This window comes from Prionailurus bengalensis, chromosome A2 (assembly GCF_016509475.1).
Source record: "Prionailurus bengalensis isolate Pbe53 chromosome A2, Fcat_Pben_1.1_paternal_pri, whole genome shotgun sequence".
Taxonomy (NCBI): domain Eukaryota; kingdom Metazoa; phylum Chordata; class Mammalia; order Carnivora; family Felidae; genus Prionailurus; species Prionailurus bengalensis.
Window position 1 is genome coordinate 149,428,267 of NC_057348.1, and position 20,615 is coordinate 149,448,881.

At 41.7% G+C, this 20,615-nt stretch overlaps 1 protein-coding gene across 1 annotated transcript in view; it reads left to right on the forward strand.

The window, feature by feature from the left end:
* Positions 1-20,615, forward strand: part of LRGUK (leucine rich repeats and guanylate kinase domain containing) — a 107,721-nt gene that overhangs the window by 79,917 nt on the left and 7,189 nt on the right. Inside the window, 3 exon segments of the mRNA XM_043589553.1 lie at positions 1,981-2,120; positions 13,744-13,832; positions 16,157-16,279. Of these exon segments, the coding sequence (XP_043445488.1) occupies positions 1,981-2,120; positions 13,744-13,832; positions 16,157-16,279 (352 nt within the window).

Consider the following 20,615-nt stretch of genomic DNA (forward strand, 5'->3'; position numbering starts at 1 on the left):
CTCTCTTTCTTTTAAATGAACACAGAATCCAACCTCTCCACCTCACTTTCTCCCTCTTGCTTCAGCCATGTCGATTTTTTTTTTTTACTGTTATTCAGTTATGTTAAACACGCTTCTGGGTCCTTATACAAAGCACCTCTTTCTATGTGAGATGGTTTTGCCTCAGCTACTTGAATGATTTTCCTGTGATTTTAGATCGCTGTCCAGATGTCGCTCCTCTAGAGAGGACTTCTATGACCATCGTGCCATCTCTCACTCCATCCCCTTATCTGGCTTCCCATTGCTTCGTTGCACTTCTTAGCACCTGACGTTATCTGATGTGTTATTTGTGTCCAATATTAGAATGTAATTCCCACAGGTCAGGACCTTCTGTCTACTGTTATATCCCCAGCCTCCAGAGCACTGTCTGGTACATGCTCAACAAATATGGATCGAACGGCTTTTCCATCATGAAGATTTAATGAAGAAGACTCGAATCCTTCGGGCGTAGACTTGCTCATTCATTGCACCTCCTGAGTCTCTCACTCGAGGCAGGGGCTGGGGTGTGGACCTTGAGCGTCCCCTACGTGATTACTTGCACTCATCTGCAACAGCTTTTTCCTTATTTTATTGGCACACGATAGCCACACAATTTGGTAGGAGTTCGAGTTCAGATTCCATACCAGCATGCAACACAACACACGATCAGAGGCCTGATTTCCCCCAGGTGTTTCCACCCTCGGTCCAGGTGACACTGGTCCAGGCGAGACTCTCTGTCCGAGCACAGTCCCTGGGTCTGTGGGCCGAAACTTCCAGATGCCCCCTTTCCAGCTCCCCCCCCTTATCAAAGAGCCCAGGTCTTCTGCACCAAGAACACGGACCGGCCTCCCTCAGTCCCCGAAGCACTCCGACTTCTTGACATTGATTCCCACTCTTTTGACTTGGGACCTTTACCTCCAGCACGAGGAAATTTTTCTTCCTTGGCTTCTCAGCTTCGCTATGTGTACAAAACAAGTCTCTTGTTGCACATCATCTAGTGTTTTGTTGTCTCTGGGTGAGGAGAACTTCCCACGTCTGCTCAGAGCAGACGGTGGACATGTGGAAATCATTTATTTTAGGATTAAAAAAAAAATTAATGCTTTTTCTTTTCTTTTTTTTTTTAAGTTTATCTATTTTGAAAGAGAGCAGGCCCGAGCTAGCATGAGTGGGGGAGGGGCAGAGAGGAAGGGAGAGAGAGAATCCCAAGCAGGCTCTGAGCTGTCAGCACAGAGCCCAACACGAGGCTCAATCTCATGAACTGTGGGATCATGACCTGAGCCGAAACCAAGAGTCGAGATGCTTCACCAACTGGGCCACCCAGGTGCCCCTATTTTAGCATTTTTAAGGCAATATTCCTGAAAGTTTTAATGTTTGTATATATCCAAAGGCACTTACACTAAGGCTCTCTATAGATGAATGGTAATAAAATTTTAGCTTTATATTCTAGGTCGCTGGACATTCTAATGTTTTAAAGGAAACTTTCAGCATTATTTATGAGTAAATTCTGTTAAGTGGTGACCACATCAGTATCCATTGCATTCTTTTTTTTAAGTTTCTTTTCAGCATTGCATGCTTTATTTTCTTCTAGCCCTTTAGAAGAATTTTGTTGAATGGAAAGTAATTATCAGTGTGACTTCTCAGTTACATATCTGGAAGGTATTGTATGAGCCAAGGTTTACTTCAATGCCCTTTATATGCCTGCATTGATGAGCACTAAGTATACTCCCGGGCACGTCTACTAGGTGCTGTGGCCTGACTTTATTATAATCAGCGATAACTATTACCTTGTTTTCTAAGACATATCTGTAATTATCTCACTTTTCAGGTTGAAACGCACAGACTTTCAATATTCAGTTTTGCTGTGTTTTAGACCCATCCAGAGATAAGGCATTTCTCTTCCTTCAGAAAGTTCCCTTATCTTCATGCCTTTTGATTTTTAAACCTTGGTTCCTTCTCTCCCAGATGTGGAGACACCCCAGCTGAAATCTGAAGAGGCTTCTAGCAAGCTCACTGCCACCAGTTTGTGTGATTTCCTGGATGCTACAGACAGAAACTACTTTGTGAAACTGTGGGCCAAACTTTCAGCCAAAAAAACCCCAGTGGTAAGGAGGGGTGGAGGGGTGGAGGGGGCTGGGCCCCTACTGAACACTACACGGGTCGGGCCCGGAGGAGATTTGGCATTTTGAGACCAACTTTTGCCAAAGTTCTTCTCTGGTATCGGCTGAAGACAAATTTTTGGCCTCTTTCTACACTTGTGAGAATAGACGTGGGCTCTACAAAGGGCATCCAGTGTGGCTTTGGTGACTACCTTTTCCCAGCTTCCCAGGCAAAACTCAGCTCTCCTAGTTACAAGAATAGAAAAAGTGCTGCAACAGAATAAACGCGGTAAAATACGCATTTTGAGAGAAAATTCGCTTTCTTGTTGCGGTAAGTTTCTGAGTGTTGTCGTGCCAAGCCTTCAGAGCGAGCCCGCTCAGAGGCCACGGTGTAGAAGTTTGCAGCACACAAGCCCGTCATGTGACTCTGCCCCAGTTCAGTTCTTTGACAACTCAGAAAAATCAGTGTGTGCGGGAGTATGGAGTGCATTGTTGGCTCTGCATGGAAATTAGGTTGTGCTCATTTTCCACCTAATAGTTTCATAGGACAGTCTGGGAATCTGAAGAGGCCTAGATCATGGCCACTGCCGTCATCACCGATTCCACAGGACTTGGCTTTTGGTTGTCAGGTCCTACTTTGTTTTTCCTTAAGGCTAAAATGTTCTTCCTCTTCCTCTTTTTAGTGTTTGCTTATTTACTTTTGAGAGAGAGAGAGAGAGACAGAGGCAGAGAATCCCAAGCAGGCTGTATGTAGCGCAGAGCCCGACACAGGGCTCGATCTCACAAACCGTGAGATCATGCATGACCTGAGCCAAAATCAAGAGTCAGAGTCTCAGCTGACTGAGCCACCCAAGTGCCCCAAGGCTAGGCTGTTCTAAGCAAATAATTATATCACGTTCTAAAGTCAGAGGCGCGGGCAGGTCAAGAGAATCAGACTGGTTACTTCAGACGAAAAGTCTCGGGCTGCAGTGTATACAGGTGTACCTCTGCAGCCTACTTGGATTAAGTCATAAAATGACAGTGTTGCGGGTACAAGACACAGATATCCATTCAAGTCAGCTTCAGTAAGAGGTCGTTCCATATAAAACACATGAACGAGTGGATTCACAGTGCGTCACGAGCATAGATGAGGTATAGACCTCACAGGAGCCGACCAGCGCTAGGATTAGAAAGTGAGGTGCTGGGGTTCCTCCGCCTTCCAGAGGCATCAAGTTCCTGTCATCTCTGCCCCTATTTCTCTCTCCTTTTGTCTTCTCTCTCCTGGCCACCCTCCTCCACTCACTCAGGCTTCCCTCGCACATAACATGAACTCATTCTCACGCACACCAGCCCTGACTCTCCATGGCCTCTTGGCTGTGTGCTCACAATTCCTGGCCACTTCTCTCTGTCTCTTGAATTCGTATTGTAGAAGGCAAGAGAACCTAACTGTCCAGTCACCTGGGGCGGGGCAAAAGGCACAGGTATGGATGAGGGCTTCTTAAAAGGCACAGAGGGTGGGTGCACTCCAAACATTTATAAATGATAGGAATTCGTTGGGGCGCCTGGGTGGCTCAGTCGGTTAAGCATCCGACTTTGGCTCAGGTCGTGATCTCACAGTTCATGAGCTGGAGCCCCGCGTCGGGCTCTGTGCTGACAGCTCGGAGCCTGGAGCCTGCTTCAGATTCTGTGTCTGCTTCTTTCTCTGCCCCTCCCCCCACTTGTGCTCTGTCTCTCTCTGTCTCTCAAAAATAAATAAGTTAAAAAAAAAAAAGGAATTCGTGTCATGAGACTTAAGTGCAGGAAACATCATATTTATCCAAAATAGATTAGATCTGGAATCGTTCCCATTCACCAGGATCTGTGGGAAGTCAAATATCAGTCATTAGCAGCCAGGATCACTCCCATTCTTTGGATCAAGTTCAAGGATCTTGAGGTTTACCCCATCCTGGAAAATTGGGGAAGAGGAGTTGCCTCCTCTCTCTCCACGAGGAGCCTACCAGCCTCGATCCTTCCATCCTGGGAAATCCAGCTCCTTTCAGCTCAGTCTACCCCTTTCTCTCTGCCCTTGTTATCCTGTCCTTGGATAGTATGATTTTATGCTTGTTGGGGCTTAGATTTTCTTTTCTTTTTTTTAATGTTTATTTTTGAGAGAGAGAGAGCTCGAACAGGGGAGGGGGAGAGAGAGAGGGAGACACAGAATCTGAAGCAGGCTCCAGGCTCTGAACTGTCAGCACAGAGCCCGACGCGGGGCTTGAACCCACGATCCGCGAGATCATGACCTGAGCCGAAGTTGGACGCCCAACCAACTGAGCCACCCAGGCGCCCCTGGGGCTTAGATTTTCAAATGTATATTCTCCTTTGTGTCCCCAGGACATGGCGTATCCATAGTGTAAACTCTAGAACACAAATCCTTGGCCATACTTAGTCCTTCATGATGGGTCCATGTCCTGGCAGCGTCACCAACCAGCTCGCATCCCAGTTCTGCTGTCCTGCCATAACAACCCCCCCCCACACGGAGGAGAAACTCACACCCCTCTGCCAGTTAGTGGGTATTCATGATTTATTTCAACACGACCAGTCTGAATTTTACCTGTTAGAAAACTTTCAGGCTTCATTAAAGATAGCTTTTGTCTGGTCAGGGGCACTCAGGTATTTAGGAGTGAGAAGAAAGGATAAGAAGAACAGAGCGGGGGAACCCCCCTCCCCCCACGCTATGTGTTCTTAGCTATAATTCCTGGCCAACATGTCAGTATGAAATTAACGAACAGTATGGAGAAACTGGAGAGGGAAGGATATGATAAAAAGGCAATGCGAGGGTAGAAGGGGCCACCTTGGTGGTGGTACATGGAGAAGGGGTGGGGTGTTACCTACCACTTGTGGTCAAAAGGAGCCTCGTGAACTTTTAGCCAGGTCGTTCCTTACCTGCAGTCACCTCCCTGAGAAATCATTCAGCCCTGTAATCTAGAGCATCCGTGGTCTGGTCTGGAACATGTATGGTGTTAGAGGGTTGGCAGTGACCGATCCAGGATGGTAACATCGCTCAAACCCCTTGCAGCCTGGAGGTTCTGGTATCTTTTCCGTGGGAGCTGGTAGAGATACAATGTAACAATAGCTTCACAAAGAAGCAAATCACATCCCCCCACAGCCAACAGCTACATTCTTCAGAAATACACACAAAATACTAGCAAAATACTAAACTACGCTGTCATATATATGGGGCGAATGTGCTTAAAGTTATTTTTAGTGCCTTATTTTCTTTTAAAGCTTATGAATTCAATGCTATTTTTAAATTGTAAGCATTTATCAGATTTTAGGTTATTAACCTTTTGCACGGCTGTTAACAATGCAAAAGGAGCAACATGACAGCAGAAGCCTATAGAGATGTTACCATGTTATGTTAGAGAACAGAAGTAGCCCCTACACACATTTGTAATTTGGAAAGGGCTTTCATGTAAATGATCTCCCATACCTTTCACTGTAACCTTTTGGAGAAGATGTTGTTTTTCCTCATTTTACTTTCCCAACATAAGTTTCCATGTATTTCTGAAGCCTTTTTTAGTGGATTGAAGAAAGTAATTGCAACTTCCTGTCAAAAACCTGTATCGTAAATTGTTCAAAAAAAAAAAGTAGAAATTTTTGTGCTTTTTTGGTGTCTCTTAACTGTAGATATAATGTGTTCATATTCGCCTTTAGAAACTGTCAAGGGAGCCATTTGACAGTAATGGATAGGTGGAAATTTCCTTTCTGGGTCCTGTTTCTCTGAAGCTCCTTCCCTCTCATGTTGAAGACGGTGGTCTTCCTCTGTGCTCATACCCACCCAAACTCTCCGTGCACACGACGCCTTTCTGTCTCATCCCTGTATTCAAGTACTCCACCTTTTCTTGAGCACAGTTTCTAACTGCAAGGTGTGATTACAAAATTTAAGGTGGATGATCTATGTTAATGTGAAAGACAAAGCAATAATATTGCTAGAAGATAAGGTAAGAAGATATTTATGACTTTGAGGCAGGTGTAGATTCCTTAAACGTAATACTAATTACGAAGGAAGAGTTTAAACGTTTAAAATGTTGAGGACCATTAAAATTAGAAACTTTTGTTAATTAAAAAAAAAAACAGTATTAAAGAGAAAAAAAGACAAACGACACAGAGGGAGATGATATTTGCAATAACCAAAACTGGCCAAAGACTTTTACTTAGGATCTATAAAGAACTTTTATAAACTATTAAGAAAAAATGGCTCAGGGAAGAATCTCTTCACAAAGGATAGTATCTAGATGGCCAATAATCAGGTGAAGAGATAGGCAACCTCATTATCAGGAAATGCAAATTATAGCCACAGTGAGATACCACTATGCATAAACCAGAAGTGCTGAAATTATGAGCTGACTGTTGAGATGTGGAGCAGTGGAAATGCTTGTAAGACAACTGATAGAAGGTTCACTTTGTACGCTTTAGAGAATAGGTGGACATTTGTACCCTATGCCTCGGCAGTGGTATTCCAAAAGAAATGTGTGCCTATGGGCACCGGAAGATGTGTGCAAGAATGTTTATGGTACCCTTGTGCACAGCAGTGTCCAAACTGGAAGCTCAAGTGTCCGTTAGCAGTAGATTGGCCGAATAAAATTTTGAATATTCATAGAGTGAAATATGTGCAGTAATGAAAGTGATCCAACTTTGCTCCATGGATGTATCTTGCTAACATGCTGTTGAGCCAACGAATCGTTGACTCTAAAGAATACATACTGTATGATTCTATTAATACATAGTTTAAAAATTGGCAATACTAGGGGTGCCTGAGTGGCTCAGTTGGTTAAGCATCCGACTTCAGCTCAGATCATGTTCTCGTGGTCCTTGAGTTTGAGCCCTGCATTGGGCTCTGTGCTAACAGCTCAGAGCCTGGAGCCTGCTTTAGATTCTGTGTCTTCCGCTCTTTCCTGCTCCTCCCCTGCTCATGCTCTTTCTGTCTCTCAAAAATAAATAAACATTAAAAAAATTTTTTGAAAAAAAATTGGCAATAGTAAACCATAATACTTAGGGTGTTTAGGTGACAAAAGTATAACAAAAAATCGGATACCATAAAGTCGGGAGAGTGCTTATCTAGGGAGGGGGAAGAAGGTGGTAAAGGTTGAAAAAGATGTGAGGGATGCTGGCACTTGTGGGGTTTAGGAGGGCACCTGGTGCAGTAGAATGAATGTCATTTGTTTGTTCATTAGCTGGACCAGCCTGTGAGTTACTTAACCTCTCTGGGGGTGAGTGGGATTTCCTGCAGCTTGAAAAATCAAGGGCAGTCTACAAGGGGGTAGTCCGAGGGTGATGCTGCAATCAAAACCAAAGGTCCAACTGCACAATCGGGCTGAAGGGTTTGAAGAGAGTGAGGAATCCAGACCACAGCAGTAGGCCACAGTAGGGTGGGAGTGGTTAAGACCTGAGATTTACTTTCCTGTCCCACTGGATGTAGATCTGGGAGAAGGGGAATAATGAGCTGAGGGAAGTGTGGCCATGTGTGCAAGTAGTGTCCATAGTCTGAGTGATAGTTGTTGGAGTCTGAGTTCAGTCTGTCATTGCGAATTTAGCAAGCCTGGGAAGAGCCTTTGCTGTCCTAGCCATCCAATCCGTTCCCATTTGCAGAAGGCTCCCTTCCCTTCCCCTTTCCTGCCCTAATGCGTTCCCTTCCCCTGCCTTCCTTCTCACTGATATATCTTCTGTTCTTCTCACACGTCTTGAATCTGTTGAATTCCTACCATGTATATAGGATCAGGATTTGCTTTTCAGTACATATCAGGTATTTGCTTGAACAGACCCTGTTCTAGACACTAGAATGAAGTAGAACTCATCCCTGTGCTTACCGAATGTTCCATCTGGTAGAGACCCCTCTAGTCTCTTCTCGTCAGTGTATCTCTAGCCCTTCTACTGCCTTCTTTCTCTGAGTAGAAAATGGGCCAATGGAGCATGGAGATAGTCTCAGTATTACCTCTGCTTAATATATTGACAGCTGTTTTTTGTTCCTCATCTCTGGGATCCCTGGGACCCAAATGGCTTGTCTTTGTTAGAAAAGAAATGTCGAAGAATAGTATTCTTTGTTCTTCAAGTCTGAAAAACATCTGCTAACATCATTTTTCTTGCTTGTGACTCTACATAGCTTATCAATATAAAATGCTTTCAGTGAATATAACCATAATTTCACAGGAGTTTAAATGGTAATAAAGTATTCAGTTTATTTCCTTATTCCTTGCTTATACAATCCTTGTTGCCTTATTTCTTCTCTCTTCTCAGCTTAAATGGTACTTACTTTTCCGAGTGACTCCCAGAGCATATTAATTTGAACTTCTCTGAAAGATTCCTGGAGAACTGTAAATAAAATTTTGATCAACCTTACTTCTTAAACACAATTTTCGTTTAAGGTTTGAGTACAAAAAAAAAAAAAAAAAGGTGCACAGCTCTTTTCTTACTGCTGCAAAAAGTACATAACAAACCCTATGCAGTGAGAGGTTTTTGTTTATACAAGACTCACTTTAGTACTATTGATTACAGAAGTCAGAGTTCTTGCGTTTTGTCAGATAACACTATACCTCATTTTCCCTCGCTGACACAACCCCTTTTTCAATGGCTGGCTCCCTGGAACGCATACGTGAAGGTTATGATGGCTTGGTGAACACTTTCTGCTCTGGAACTGTGGTGACATCTTTGCCTTCCAGAAAGAAGCAGCTCGATTTTCAACCTTCACTTGGCCTTCACTTGTGCGTTTCTTCAGCCGGGTCTTCTGACTCTCTTAGGGAACACCCTCACTCGTGGGGCAGGCCGGCTTACTGAGAGCCGATTCTCCAGAAAAGAAGTTGCTGAATGATTGATTCACTCAAAGCCCATTTAGCAAATGTACACGTGGGGCAGACGAGGCCAGTCCAGTCCTACAAAGTACCCGACTGTATGAAAGCCATTGACAAGGGGAATCTGTGGTGGCAAAATATTGGGCACCAGCATCCACTAAGCACCACTTCCTTTCGAGACTGGGAGGAAGCTCAGCTCAGGGAGCTTGTCCAAGATCACGCAGCTTAGCAATGTCTGTTTTGACTCCAAAAGAAGAGCGCTTTCTACGTCCACCGGATTTATTAGATGCAATAGTACTACAAAGAGATGCTACTCTCTTCTGCCACCTGGTCACCAAGTGACACAGGTCAGATAGGATCAGCAGTCTAAGTGCTTTTTTCAAGATAATGGTTTCCTATTAATTAGTCTCTGGAGGTGACCAATTAATTTTTAAATATTATTTGTGATCATTCTGTTCTTGATTTGTGCATATTGAACGGTATCTACCCACTGCATTTTGTAACCTTATTGAAACTCAAATTATCCTCCCTTTGGCCAGTGTGAGCCTCTTCAGGTTGGCTCCTGTGTCCTTTAACATGACCTATGTCGACTTGGGTTGCCGTCCTGCTTTCTGTTGGGACCAGATATTCTACGCTCTTTTGTTCATTACCTACTCCAACCCGTAACCCCCCCTATTCTCCAAGAAGCTCTGGTTCCTTTAAGCAGAAGATGGTAATGCAAGTCGCTAAGAACAGAGTGCTCATTGCTATTGGGGTGGTCATTGTTTCTAGCCCTTTTCTGTGGATAGATAAAATATTTCATGAGTTCAACTTAGTATTTCCAATTCAGATTCAAGACGTGAGGATTTTTACTCATCTTCTCCTCTATGACATATCTTTCTTCCACACTGAGAATCCTGATTCTGAAAGACGTGGGAGATGATAGAACTCCAATGTCACTAAACTTCTCCCTTGTTTTTTCTAGATCACGTATAGAAGCATCTCAGGATGACAATGCCAATGCTACTAGCCCCCAGTATAAAAACAGAAAACGGTTAAAAGTATTTTGTTTGCAAATGTTCTCCACCCCAGTTTGTTTATGGCGGGGCTACAGCGACACTCTCATGCACAGTCATGTGCTCGCTCCCTTTTAATTCTCATTTTGTATTAGTTCTCAAGTATGCGCACACTTGATACTTACCATTAGGCCTCAGGCCAGTGTCTTTACTAGTTTTGTTGTCGAGGCTTATTCTCTGCTAGATCCAGAAAGGGCTGTGGGGACAGCATTGCCTGCCGATGAGCATCTGTCATACTTTAGACTTGAATTGTAGTTTTTACGACCTAACGGGTTTCCTTGTTTTGGTTTATTTCTCAAGGGCTCTTACTGTGTGTATGTTGGATCTTTTTTGCCTGTCTTTAATATTTGTCATCTTCTCTTGAATCTTTTTACCTCTTTCTTCATTTCTTTTTGAGTTTAAAAAATTTCCTTCATTCACTTTCTGTTCCTCTGAAGGCATTATGTGTGCGTGTTATTCACTCTTATATTCCTTCTGGTTTAGTTTTCATTTCTTAGGTGACTCTTTTCCCCCCCCTATTTCTAGTTCTTTCTTGAGTTCTGTCACCTCACTTAGAAGTTTTAAAAATTGTGGGGCTCTTGGCTGGCTCAGTCAGTTAGGTGTCCAACTCATGGTTTGGCTCAGGTCATGGTCTTCTGGTTCGTGAGATCGAGGCCTGCGTCAGGCTCTGCTCTGCCCCTCTCCCTCAAAATAAACATTTTTAAAATTTGTAAGTTATTTGTTCCTTAATGTTTTGTGTCATTTCCTTAATGTCTTTTAGTTAATTTTGAAATGGTAGATTACAGACTTTATCTGTTTCGTGAGCATGCTTTCCTTGTATGTAGAAGTGTTATTCTCCATTTTCTCTTTTTTAAAATAATAGCTTTGGGATTTTACTAGAAAGTTTAAAAAAAAATTTGTTAACGTTTATTTATTTTGAGAGAGACAGAGCTAGAGCAGGGGAGGGGCAGAGAGAGGGGGAGACACAGAATCCAAAGCAGGCTTCAGGCTCTGAGTTGTCAGCACAGAGCCTGACATGGGGCTCGAATCCACCAACCACGAGATCATGACCTGAGCCGAAGTCAGACGCTTAACTGACTGAGCCACCCAGGCGTCCCAAAAGTTTCTCATTTTTATGGGAAATTACTTCTCTCAAACATTTATAAGGAAGCATGGTTCTTTAAAGTTGTGTTAAAATATACAGCAGTCTTCTTTTAGGGGTTTCCTGGCTCTGTTCCCCTCCACCACTTTGGTCTAGATGTTCTCTTTTCTTTGTCTCTGTTTCCTCTGTCCTAACTGATTTTTATTCTGCTCCCATCAGTTTTTCTTTAGTGTAGGGTCCTGTCTTAGAAAAGAACCATAGTGGGTCAGTGTCAAGAAGTCACAGTTGAGGGGCGCCTGGGTGGCGCAGTCGGTTAAGCGTCCGACTTCAGCCAGGTCACGATCTCGCGGTCTGTGAGTTCGAGCCCCGCATCGGGCTCTGGGCTGACGGCTCAGAGCCTGGAGCCTGCTTCCGATTCTGTGTCTCCCTCTCTCTCTGCCCCTCCCCCGTTCATGCTCTCTCTCTGTCCCAAAAATAAATAAACGTTGAAAAAAAAAATTAAAAAAAAAAAAAAAAAAAAAGAAGTCACAGTTGAAGGGCACCTGGGTGGCTCAGTTGGTTAAGCATCTGACTTTGGCTCCGGTCATGATCTCACGATTTGTGAGTTCGAGCACCCCTTCGGGCTCTGTGCTGACAGCTCAGAGCCCAGAGCCTGCTTCAGAGTCTGTGTCTCCGTCTCTTCTGCCCTCCCCCACTCTTGCTCTGTCTCTCTCAAAAATACACAAACATATAAAAACATTACAAAAAAGTCACAGTTCATCCAGCTCCTACAGGACTCACTGTGGACCCTTTATCCTTACCCACTACTGGAGTGAGAACGGGCCCCCCTGTATTCCAGCTGTGATGCCCAATGGTGCTGCTTTTCTTTCCAGTGAATACTTTTGACCATTTTGAAGTTCTCCTGTTCTCAGCTCTTTTAGTCCCCCTGTTGCTTCCTTTGGCTTCCTCTCACATGGACACTGGTACCGTGCGGTGTTGTGGCTATGATCACCTTTATTTAGGGGTTGTAGGGGATATCTTGCCACCTAATTTTCTTGTAAATATTTTGATATATTTTTTAGTTTGCTGTCTGCTTGCTGTAACTAGTTTTTGTGTGGGAATTCTGAAAGATCCAAACTGTGCTTCCACTGGTACGTCATCTTCCTAGTCATGATATAATTTAAATCACTAATTAATATAGAAAAAATAAAGATGGTATAAAGCAAAACCACAATAGAAAATATATGTGCTGCTATAGAGATAATTTGAGGAAAAATAATAACAAAATAACCTGAGAGTGAATAGTGCAGCAAAGTTGGTCAATATATAGTAATTTTATAGTAGTATGAAACAATTTAGGTGTATTTATGGAGTTATTTAAACAGTTTTCAAGGGTGTTTTTAGAATCACATCAACTTAACCCCTAAAAATCAATTCTTGAAGAATTCCCCCAAACACATGCAACCACTTGATATGATGCTAGCCCCCAAGGCTAAACTAGGTGTTAGCCTGGAGGTGTGGGCTCACGACCATGCCTTTGGCATTATTCTTCCACTGGAATACTGGTTTGTTGTCATTTCCTATGGGATTTTAACTAAATATCAAGGTAGAGAGGAGGCTGGGAGTGACATTAAAGTCAAAACAGGTTTATTTCATGTTAAGTTTCTGCAAGCGAAGATTGCTGTTTAAACAAATGCTATTATAAATCCCTTTACAAATGGGTCTTTTATGTAAAACAAATAAGCACCTGCTAATCTATCTTTCCTGTAAATTAAGAATTTTATATGTCAGATTTGCTTTAAGTGAGCAAATCCTGTAAACGGACAGTTGCTAAAAAGATCGCACTCTGTTAGATGCTCTGTATGTAGATACATGTACTATTTATAAAACAGCATTGCTAACTTTTTTCTCCATCTTTTTATTTTTATTTCATTTTTAATTTTTTAATATTTTTAATAAAGTTTATTTTGACAGGGAGAGAAAGAGAGCATGAGCGGGGGAGAGGCAGAGAGAGAGGGAGAGAAAGAATCCCAAGCAGTACCCACACTGTCAGCAGAGGGCCCCACGCAGGGCTTGAACTCATGAACCGTGAGATCATGACCGGAGCCAAAATCAAGAGTGAGACACTTAACCAACTGAGCCGCCCAAGAGCCCCTTTTCTCCATCTTTTTAAATCCCCTTTTGCCACCAAAGTATAAATCTTTTGAATGTGGAGATTGTGTCTTTTATGTTTTTGTATTCCCATCCAATGGTTAAGCATGTAATGATGGTGATGTGATGGTGAAACATGGGAGAAAGAGCTCTCGCTTTGTCCTATTTCAGGGTCGTATTTAGCCCATCTGCTAACTACTCTGTGTGCCAAGATCTGGGAAGACTAAAGAGACAATAATAATATATATCCTTGAGAGATAATCTCATGGGAAAGATAAAAAAAAATATGTATAAACATTAATAAGAAATTGCTACACTATTATTTAGATATCAAATAAAGTCAATACATTAAACTGTGGTCTTCATAAAACTATTTTTTATTTATAACTTTTTTTTCTTTCCACTGAACCAATACCGGTTGTTTATTTAGGCCTTCTTTCCCTTTTTCTTTCCACATATTTGACAATCTCTTGTAAGAAGACAGTGATTATGGGTACTTTTACCATCTGACGTATTTTTACCAGCAGTATAATTTTTTTCTCATCATATTTCTTGCCTAGGAAAGAGATTCTATGGAGAGACAATATGAGACAGCCCGGCAGGCCCTGATGGGAAAGATACCTCCTCATCACACCGTTTTGTTTCAAAGGTAGTGATTTATCAGATTTATTTACACCTGGGCATCTTTACATTGATTCTCTAGGATCCAAATAGACCCCATGAATCCCAGATCATCAACCTAACGGGGGGCCTCTGTACTAAAGTAGATCCGGTGAATGAGTAGTAAACCTGGTTCTATAAGTGGTATTTTCCTTTCATTTATATATTTTTATAAAAGATGTAATATGTTCATAGCTCCTAGAAACTGATGGTTTTTTAAAAAAATGGTATTTCAGGTGGAATTGAATACATATATCAGCCTTCACCAAAGCTGTTCATGACTGAAGGTTAATTATATCTTGCTGAATATCTTGTTCTTGTCCATCACGATTCTCAAAACAATAGTAGTTAATTATTTGTGAAGTCATTTATTTAATGCATCCTCCCCATATTAAACTGCAAATTCCATGAGGGTGGGAATTATTGTCTCTATTAATCTATGAATTCTCAGTTCTTAATATGAAAGGTTTTATTTAGTTCATTCTGCATAGTAGTCTTTGTGATGTTACGGCTATAGTAATTACTGTACTACTAATTGTTGTGTATTAAGAGGCGTATTTAGGCTTTAATATTTGCTCAAAATGAATAACTAGGTCATATGATGGCTACAAAATGTTTGCAATTTTCTCATTAATGTTACAGGGTTTTTTTTTTTTAAGTAATGGCAGTCTCATTTAAAAAATTTTTTTAGGGGTGCCTGGGTGGCGCAGTCGGTTAAGCGTCCGACTTCAGCCAGGTCACGATCTCGCGGTCCGTGAGTTCGAGCCCCGCGTCGGGCTCTGGGCTGATGGCTCAGAGCCTGGAGCCTGTTTCCGATTCTGTGTCTCCCTCTCTCTCTGCCCCTCCCCCGTTCATGCTCTGTCTCTCTCTGTCCCAAAAATAAATAAACGTTGAAAAAAAAATTAAAAAAAAATTTTTTAATGTTTGTTTATTTTTGAGAGAAAGAGAAAGACAGAGCATGAGCTGGGTAGGGAAAAGAGAGAGGGAGACACAGAATCTGTAGCAGCTCCAGGCTCTGAGCTGTCAGCACAGAGCCTGACGAGGAACTCAAACTCACAAGCCTGAGATCATGACCTGAACCAAAGTCCAACACTTGACCTACTGAGCTACCAGGCGCCCCTTAATGTTACAGGTTTTGATATTCTGAATTCTCTTTTCTATGTCACTTTAGAAAATTTGAGAAATAAAGTGAAGTCCCTGTTTTCAGAAAGTTAGTAAGAACATTGACAAGACCTTAATTATAGCATTTAAAAAAGCTTTTTAGAATGCAGTGATTCAAGGAAGCAGAATAAAGAAGCCATTAAAAAAATTTTTTTTTTCAATTTCAGCTCTTTTCATTGTCTATAATTTTAAGCTGTGGAAAGTCTTCAACCAATATAAATGAAACCAAGTTTTGTCTATTTGTTACCTATCCAAAAAGTGTGATGAATTTTCTCCATCTTAGTAGGCTATCTTTGGATAATCTGGTTCAAAAGATTGGCTGTGCCGTATATATGGAGTTCTACTGAAGGGCCAGGGGGGTGATGGCCAGGAGGTAGGCAGTGTCCTCCAAAGCATCAAAACCGGGGTCTGTGTGACCTCTGACCAGCAGCAGGACCATGCTTATGAAAACACTGGGGATAGACAACTAAGCAGTTTGAAATATGAGCTCCAAATGGGTCATACTAGGACAGAGAGATGCTTTGAATTTGCATGCATTTATGTGCAATTGGCCTACTTTGCACACAGCAACTCTATTTAGCAAGTCTGAGGGGAATAGAGACGGGATTTTTTTTGCTGAAAATGGTTAATGATTCTTTCAAGTCACTCTGGGGAGACAGGCTAGTAGAGATGAAAAAATATTTTTCGCTAAAGTTCAGTTGAGATTATAACATTAGCATTTTTAGAGATATTTTATTCTGGTATCATTTCAAAGCATTGGATTGTAAACAAAATTCAAAAATATCTATTTCAGTTTTAATAGCAGTTGATACATTGCTGGGCCTCACATAACAAATGGACTAGGATTTATAATAGAATACGTAGAATACGTCCTATCAGTAGGAAGATAATTTGCCTATATTAGTGACTTAATGGATAAGGAAGATTCAAAACAATACAAATTTGCTTAATCTACAAATTAGAATGTAATAACGTTAGTGTTTTAAGACAAGCTCTGGAGTAAATGTTGCAGTTGGTATAGTACATTGTTCCAAATAGATTTTATTAGCATTTGCATTCATGTGGATAACATTGGTCAGTATTTAGGTATTACATGTGTATATGTTTGGTATCATTACAAAATTCTTGCAGGTTTTCTTTTTCTGATTTCAGGGGTCTGGTACCAGCACCTATTATCAATGGTCTACATTATTTTACAGCTTTCGAATTACAGAAAAATTTTGACCTTTCTGAAGATTATTTTAAAACCCCCTTTGGACCGTATTCTGAAAAGAGGTGAGTTGAGTTTTGTTGGATATAATTGGCTCTTTTCTGATGATTAGTTAAAATCATGGCACTCATCCCTAAGCTTCAGAGAAATCCTAAAACTGGGAAGCAGGGCCCCACCGTCCACTCTGGAATTTCAGAGGAGTAGATCCTGGCCCTCTAGGGAGGACACAGGCATATAACCTGTGTTCATATGGTTAAAAGCTTCTTTCTGGGATTTTAAATCTTAAGGGAGTGACACAAAGATGCAGGGCAGTTAGAGATCATTCAAGACACCAGTCGTGGAAGATCAAGCATCCATTGTGGAGTGCAAGCAGTGATGATCTACCAATCTCTTCCCATATTGAGACCTGGCTGTGAGCTTGGTACCTGGCTTACCTTGGTTCCTGCCTGGGTTTTAGGTGTGATTTCTCCGTTTTCCATTAAGTCTATAAACTATGCAATAGCTTTTCAATAACTCTCTTTTAAATATTAAAATTAGCCAGAGTTGGTATTTGTAATCTGCAATCAACATCTCTGATTAATGTAGTGCTGTGTTTCTAAATGTTTACCAGCCGATGTCTAACATTAAAGGAAAAGGGGGGCATTTCAGGGTTCCATTGCTTAATGTGTCAAAGTGTGGTTCAAAAGCTGAATATGTGTTAAGGTGAAGACTACATATAGACCACAGCAGACACTCCCCCACTGAATTCAATGCTTGGCCTTAGCAAGCGTTCTATTATATTCTGTAATAGACAGAATAAAGCTGCTGCTTCAGCCACGTCTATTTCTACAATTGACCATCTCTCCTTCGGTCTTGAATCCAAACTTCCCAAGCAAAGATCTGCCTGGTTGGGTCAATAACCACCTGGCAGGGGTGCCAACCTTGAATAGAGATCTGTAGGAAATAAGCTGGTTTTCACATTGGTTGCACCTATATCAAGCACCCACCCTTTATCCGATTATCTGTGGCCAGGCCAGACAGACCAATGACAGAGAACCAAGTAGAGAACTCTTCAGACGGGGTGTGTGGGTTTGGCAGTCTCTCTGGAGTGTCTGAATACATGGCAATGTATAGACAAGAAATGTGATGGGAACGAAGTGCACTAAAATATTAACAGTGGATATTTCTCTAAGATTATCAGTTATTTTTATTTTCTTCTTATCCTTTTTCTGTACCTTCTAAATTGTGTGCACTGGATATGTATTTTATATTTATATCCTAAAAAGACTATTAAGAATCCATGATGAGGGGCGCCTGGGTGGCGCAGTCGGTTAAGCGTCCGACTTCAGCCAGGTCACGATCTCGCGGTCCGTGAGTTCGAGCCCCGCCTTGGGCTCTGGGCTGATGGCTCGGAGCCTGGAGCCTGTTTCCGATTCTGTGTCTCCCTCTCTCTGACCCTCCCCCGTTCATGCTCTGTCTCTCTCTGTCCCAAAAATAAATAAACGTTGAAAAAAAAATTAAAAAAAAAAAAAAAAGAATCCATGATGATTTGATGAAATATTTCGTCAGTGGAAAAAATTGGCCCATTACACACAATTAAGTTTCTCACATGTGAAAACAAATGTTAGTTAAGGTATAAGGAGTTAAATACAAATCAATGCCTATGATATAATAAGTGTTGAAATTGAAATGCATATGTATATCCAACATAATTAGGTTTAAAGATATTCATGCATATGTATAGGAAAAAAAATACTGAAAATATCCGAATAGTATCTTCTGGTGATGAGATTATGACCAATTTTTATTTTCTTTGTTCTTCTCCCTTATTTTCAATGGTGAACATTTAATCAATTTTGAAGTATTAATATAACTTTAAAAAGTTATTTTAAAACTCTGCCCACAGCAAAGGATATTTTATAAGGGAATGTATCATGATAAGAATGACAGTTTAAAGAATGAGTGATGTTTTCCTTTATTTCTGAGTTCTATTGTTGTACCATTTGGATGTCCTTTCATAAGCTTGATGATGAAAAACAACTATCCCTTCTAAATGGTTCCTCCAAGCCTATACATTTCGCCAGATACTGGGGACCTAGTATTATGATTAGCAAGTTAACTTTCTTTGATAGTGTTGAAACTGTGGATCTGTGAGGATTTATTCAAGCTCTGAAGTTTTAGTGCACTAGGTTGATGAGAATCCAGTGAGAAAGAGAAGGTCTTAGTTCAGGCGGCTGTAACAAATTACTGTAGACTGGGTTGCTTGAACAACAGACATCCATTTCTCACACTTCTGGGTGCTAAGCAGTCTGAGATTGGGGACCAGTATCGTCACATTCTGGTAAGGGTCCTCTTCCTGGTTTGCAGATGGCCACCGTCTTGCCTCTTCCTTACGTGGTGGAGAGCAGAGAGAGGAAGCAAGAGCTCTTGTGTCTCTTCTTATAAGGGCTCTGATCCAATTCCTCACAAACTCCGGCAGGTCCCACCCCCACCCCACCCCAATATCATCTTATTGGCATTAGGATTTCAACATTTGAATTAAAGGGAGGGGAGTGGACACGTTCAGACCATGACAGAGAGAGAAAAAGAGTACTTAACAGGCTGCACTGGGCTTATTCATCGTCTGTCCCCCAGGTGAAAAGGGTGGGTCAGGCCTACCCTCAAGTCTGAATGTTCACTTGTAATAGACGTTGTCTTTCAACTCTGATATTTCTTTATACTTCTTTTACATCTGTCTTTCAAAGCATTTTCATTTAATGCTTTCTTTGATACAAAGGAAGAGTAATTGTTGAGAGACAGAACTTGCTCTGTAACCCCCCCCCCTTTTTTTTTTTTCAAAAAAAGGTTTACTTGTGTTTAAGTAAGCTCCATGGCCAACATGGAGCCCAGCATGGAGCCCAATGTGGGGCTTGAACTTACAACCCTGTAAGTTGAACTTACAACTCAAGACCTGAGCTGAGATCAAGAGTCGGACGCTTAACCAACTGAGCCACCCAGGTGCCCCTGGTGTGTGCTTTAAATGCACACATACTCTTTTTCAAAAATAAGAGACCAAAACATGTGTTATGGGTTGAATTGTATCCTGCCTCCCACCAAATTTACCTGCTGGATTCCTAACCCCCTCAGAATGTGACCTTACTTGGAAATATGGTTGTTGAAGATGTAATTAGTTAAGATAAGGTCATACTAGAGTAAGATAGACCCCTAATGCAATACGGCCACATAAAAAGGAGAAATTTGGACACAGACATACACACAGAAGAGTGCTTGGGTGATGTAGAAGCCCAGGAACACCAGATTGCCAGAAAACCACCAGAAGCTAGAAGAAAGGCCTAGAATTCTTTGTCACAGCCCTCAGAAGGAACCAGTCCTATTGATACCTTGATCTTGAGACTTTTAGACTCCAGGACTGTGAGACAATGCATTTCAGCCACTCAGTTCACAGTATGTTGTTACAACAGCCCTAACAAACTAATATGATATGTATTAAAAATCCATGTGTTGTGTTTCTTGATATTTTCTTTCTGTGCTTCCTTCAACATACTACATTTGTATTACTTTAGTGATTTGGCCATAAGATCTATGGATTATTGTGTTTTTTCCTAAAAGAAGGAAGAATATCTTTATGCTTCTATAGTTTGGAATAGAAGATCTAGCCTATAAAACATAAATGCATCTAACATTGTATTTAGGAGAACAATACTCAGTTTATTATACTTCTAGACAGAAGCGCCCAAACAGGGTTAATACTGGCACTTGCCCACTGCAAGAGGAAAGAATTGCTCAGTCACTGGGAAATCCAAAAGTATTGATCTCAATTCTTTAGGGAGTGCTTCTTAGATAAGCTCAGTTACCTTATGTGGGAGCAAGAGATTGGAAAACAAAGTCTTGTAGGAGCATGGGTATCTACCTGAAGGGGGACTAGTATTCTGTGAAGGGATTCCAAAAACTGTTGTCTAACAAAAAAAGACAAACCCAAGAACTCGGTCCAAGCTGATAAGAGGGACCTGCTCCTTCAAACAAAAAGTTCAGCTTTTCCATCTGTTGATAACAAGTACCCAACACTTCTAAGCAGAACTCTGGCTGCAGGTACATTGCTCCGTCCTGGACTGTCTCTGCCTGGGAACGTTGGGGCCATCTAGCCCCAGCTGTGGTTTGAAAGGTTAAGCAGAAGGCAGGTGTCTGTGCCCAGGGTGGGAAAGCTGATTTTGGATTCCAGCCGTGGACTACCACCCAAGTGCTACAGCCTCTGCTTGCCATTCAAACATAACACAGACAGCATGAGTGTCCTCACATTGGATGTGTCCCTCAGTATGCCTACGTCACCCACTACATTTCCTCCTGGGTCAAGGACACACCCAGGCAACTAATTGGACTGCGCTTCCTAGGAAGGGGGCCTTGAACTCCTGGGGACACCTCATT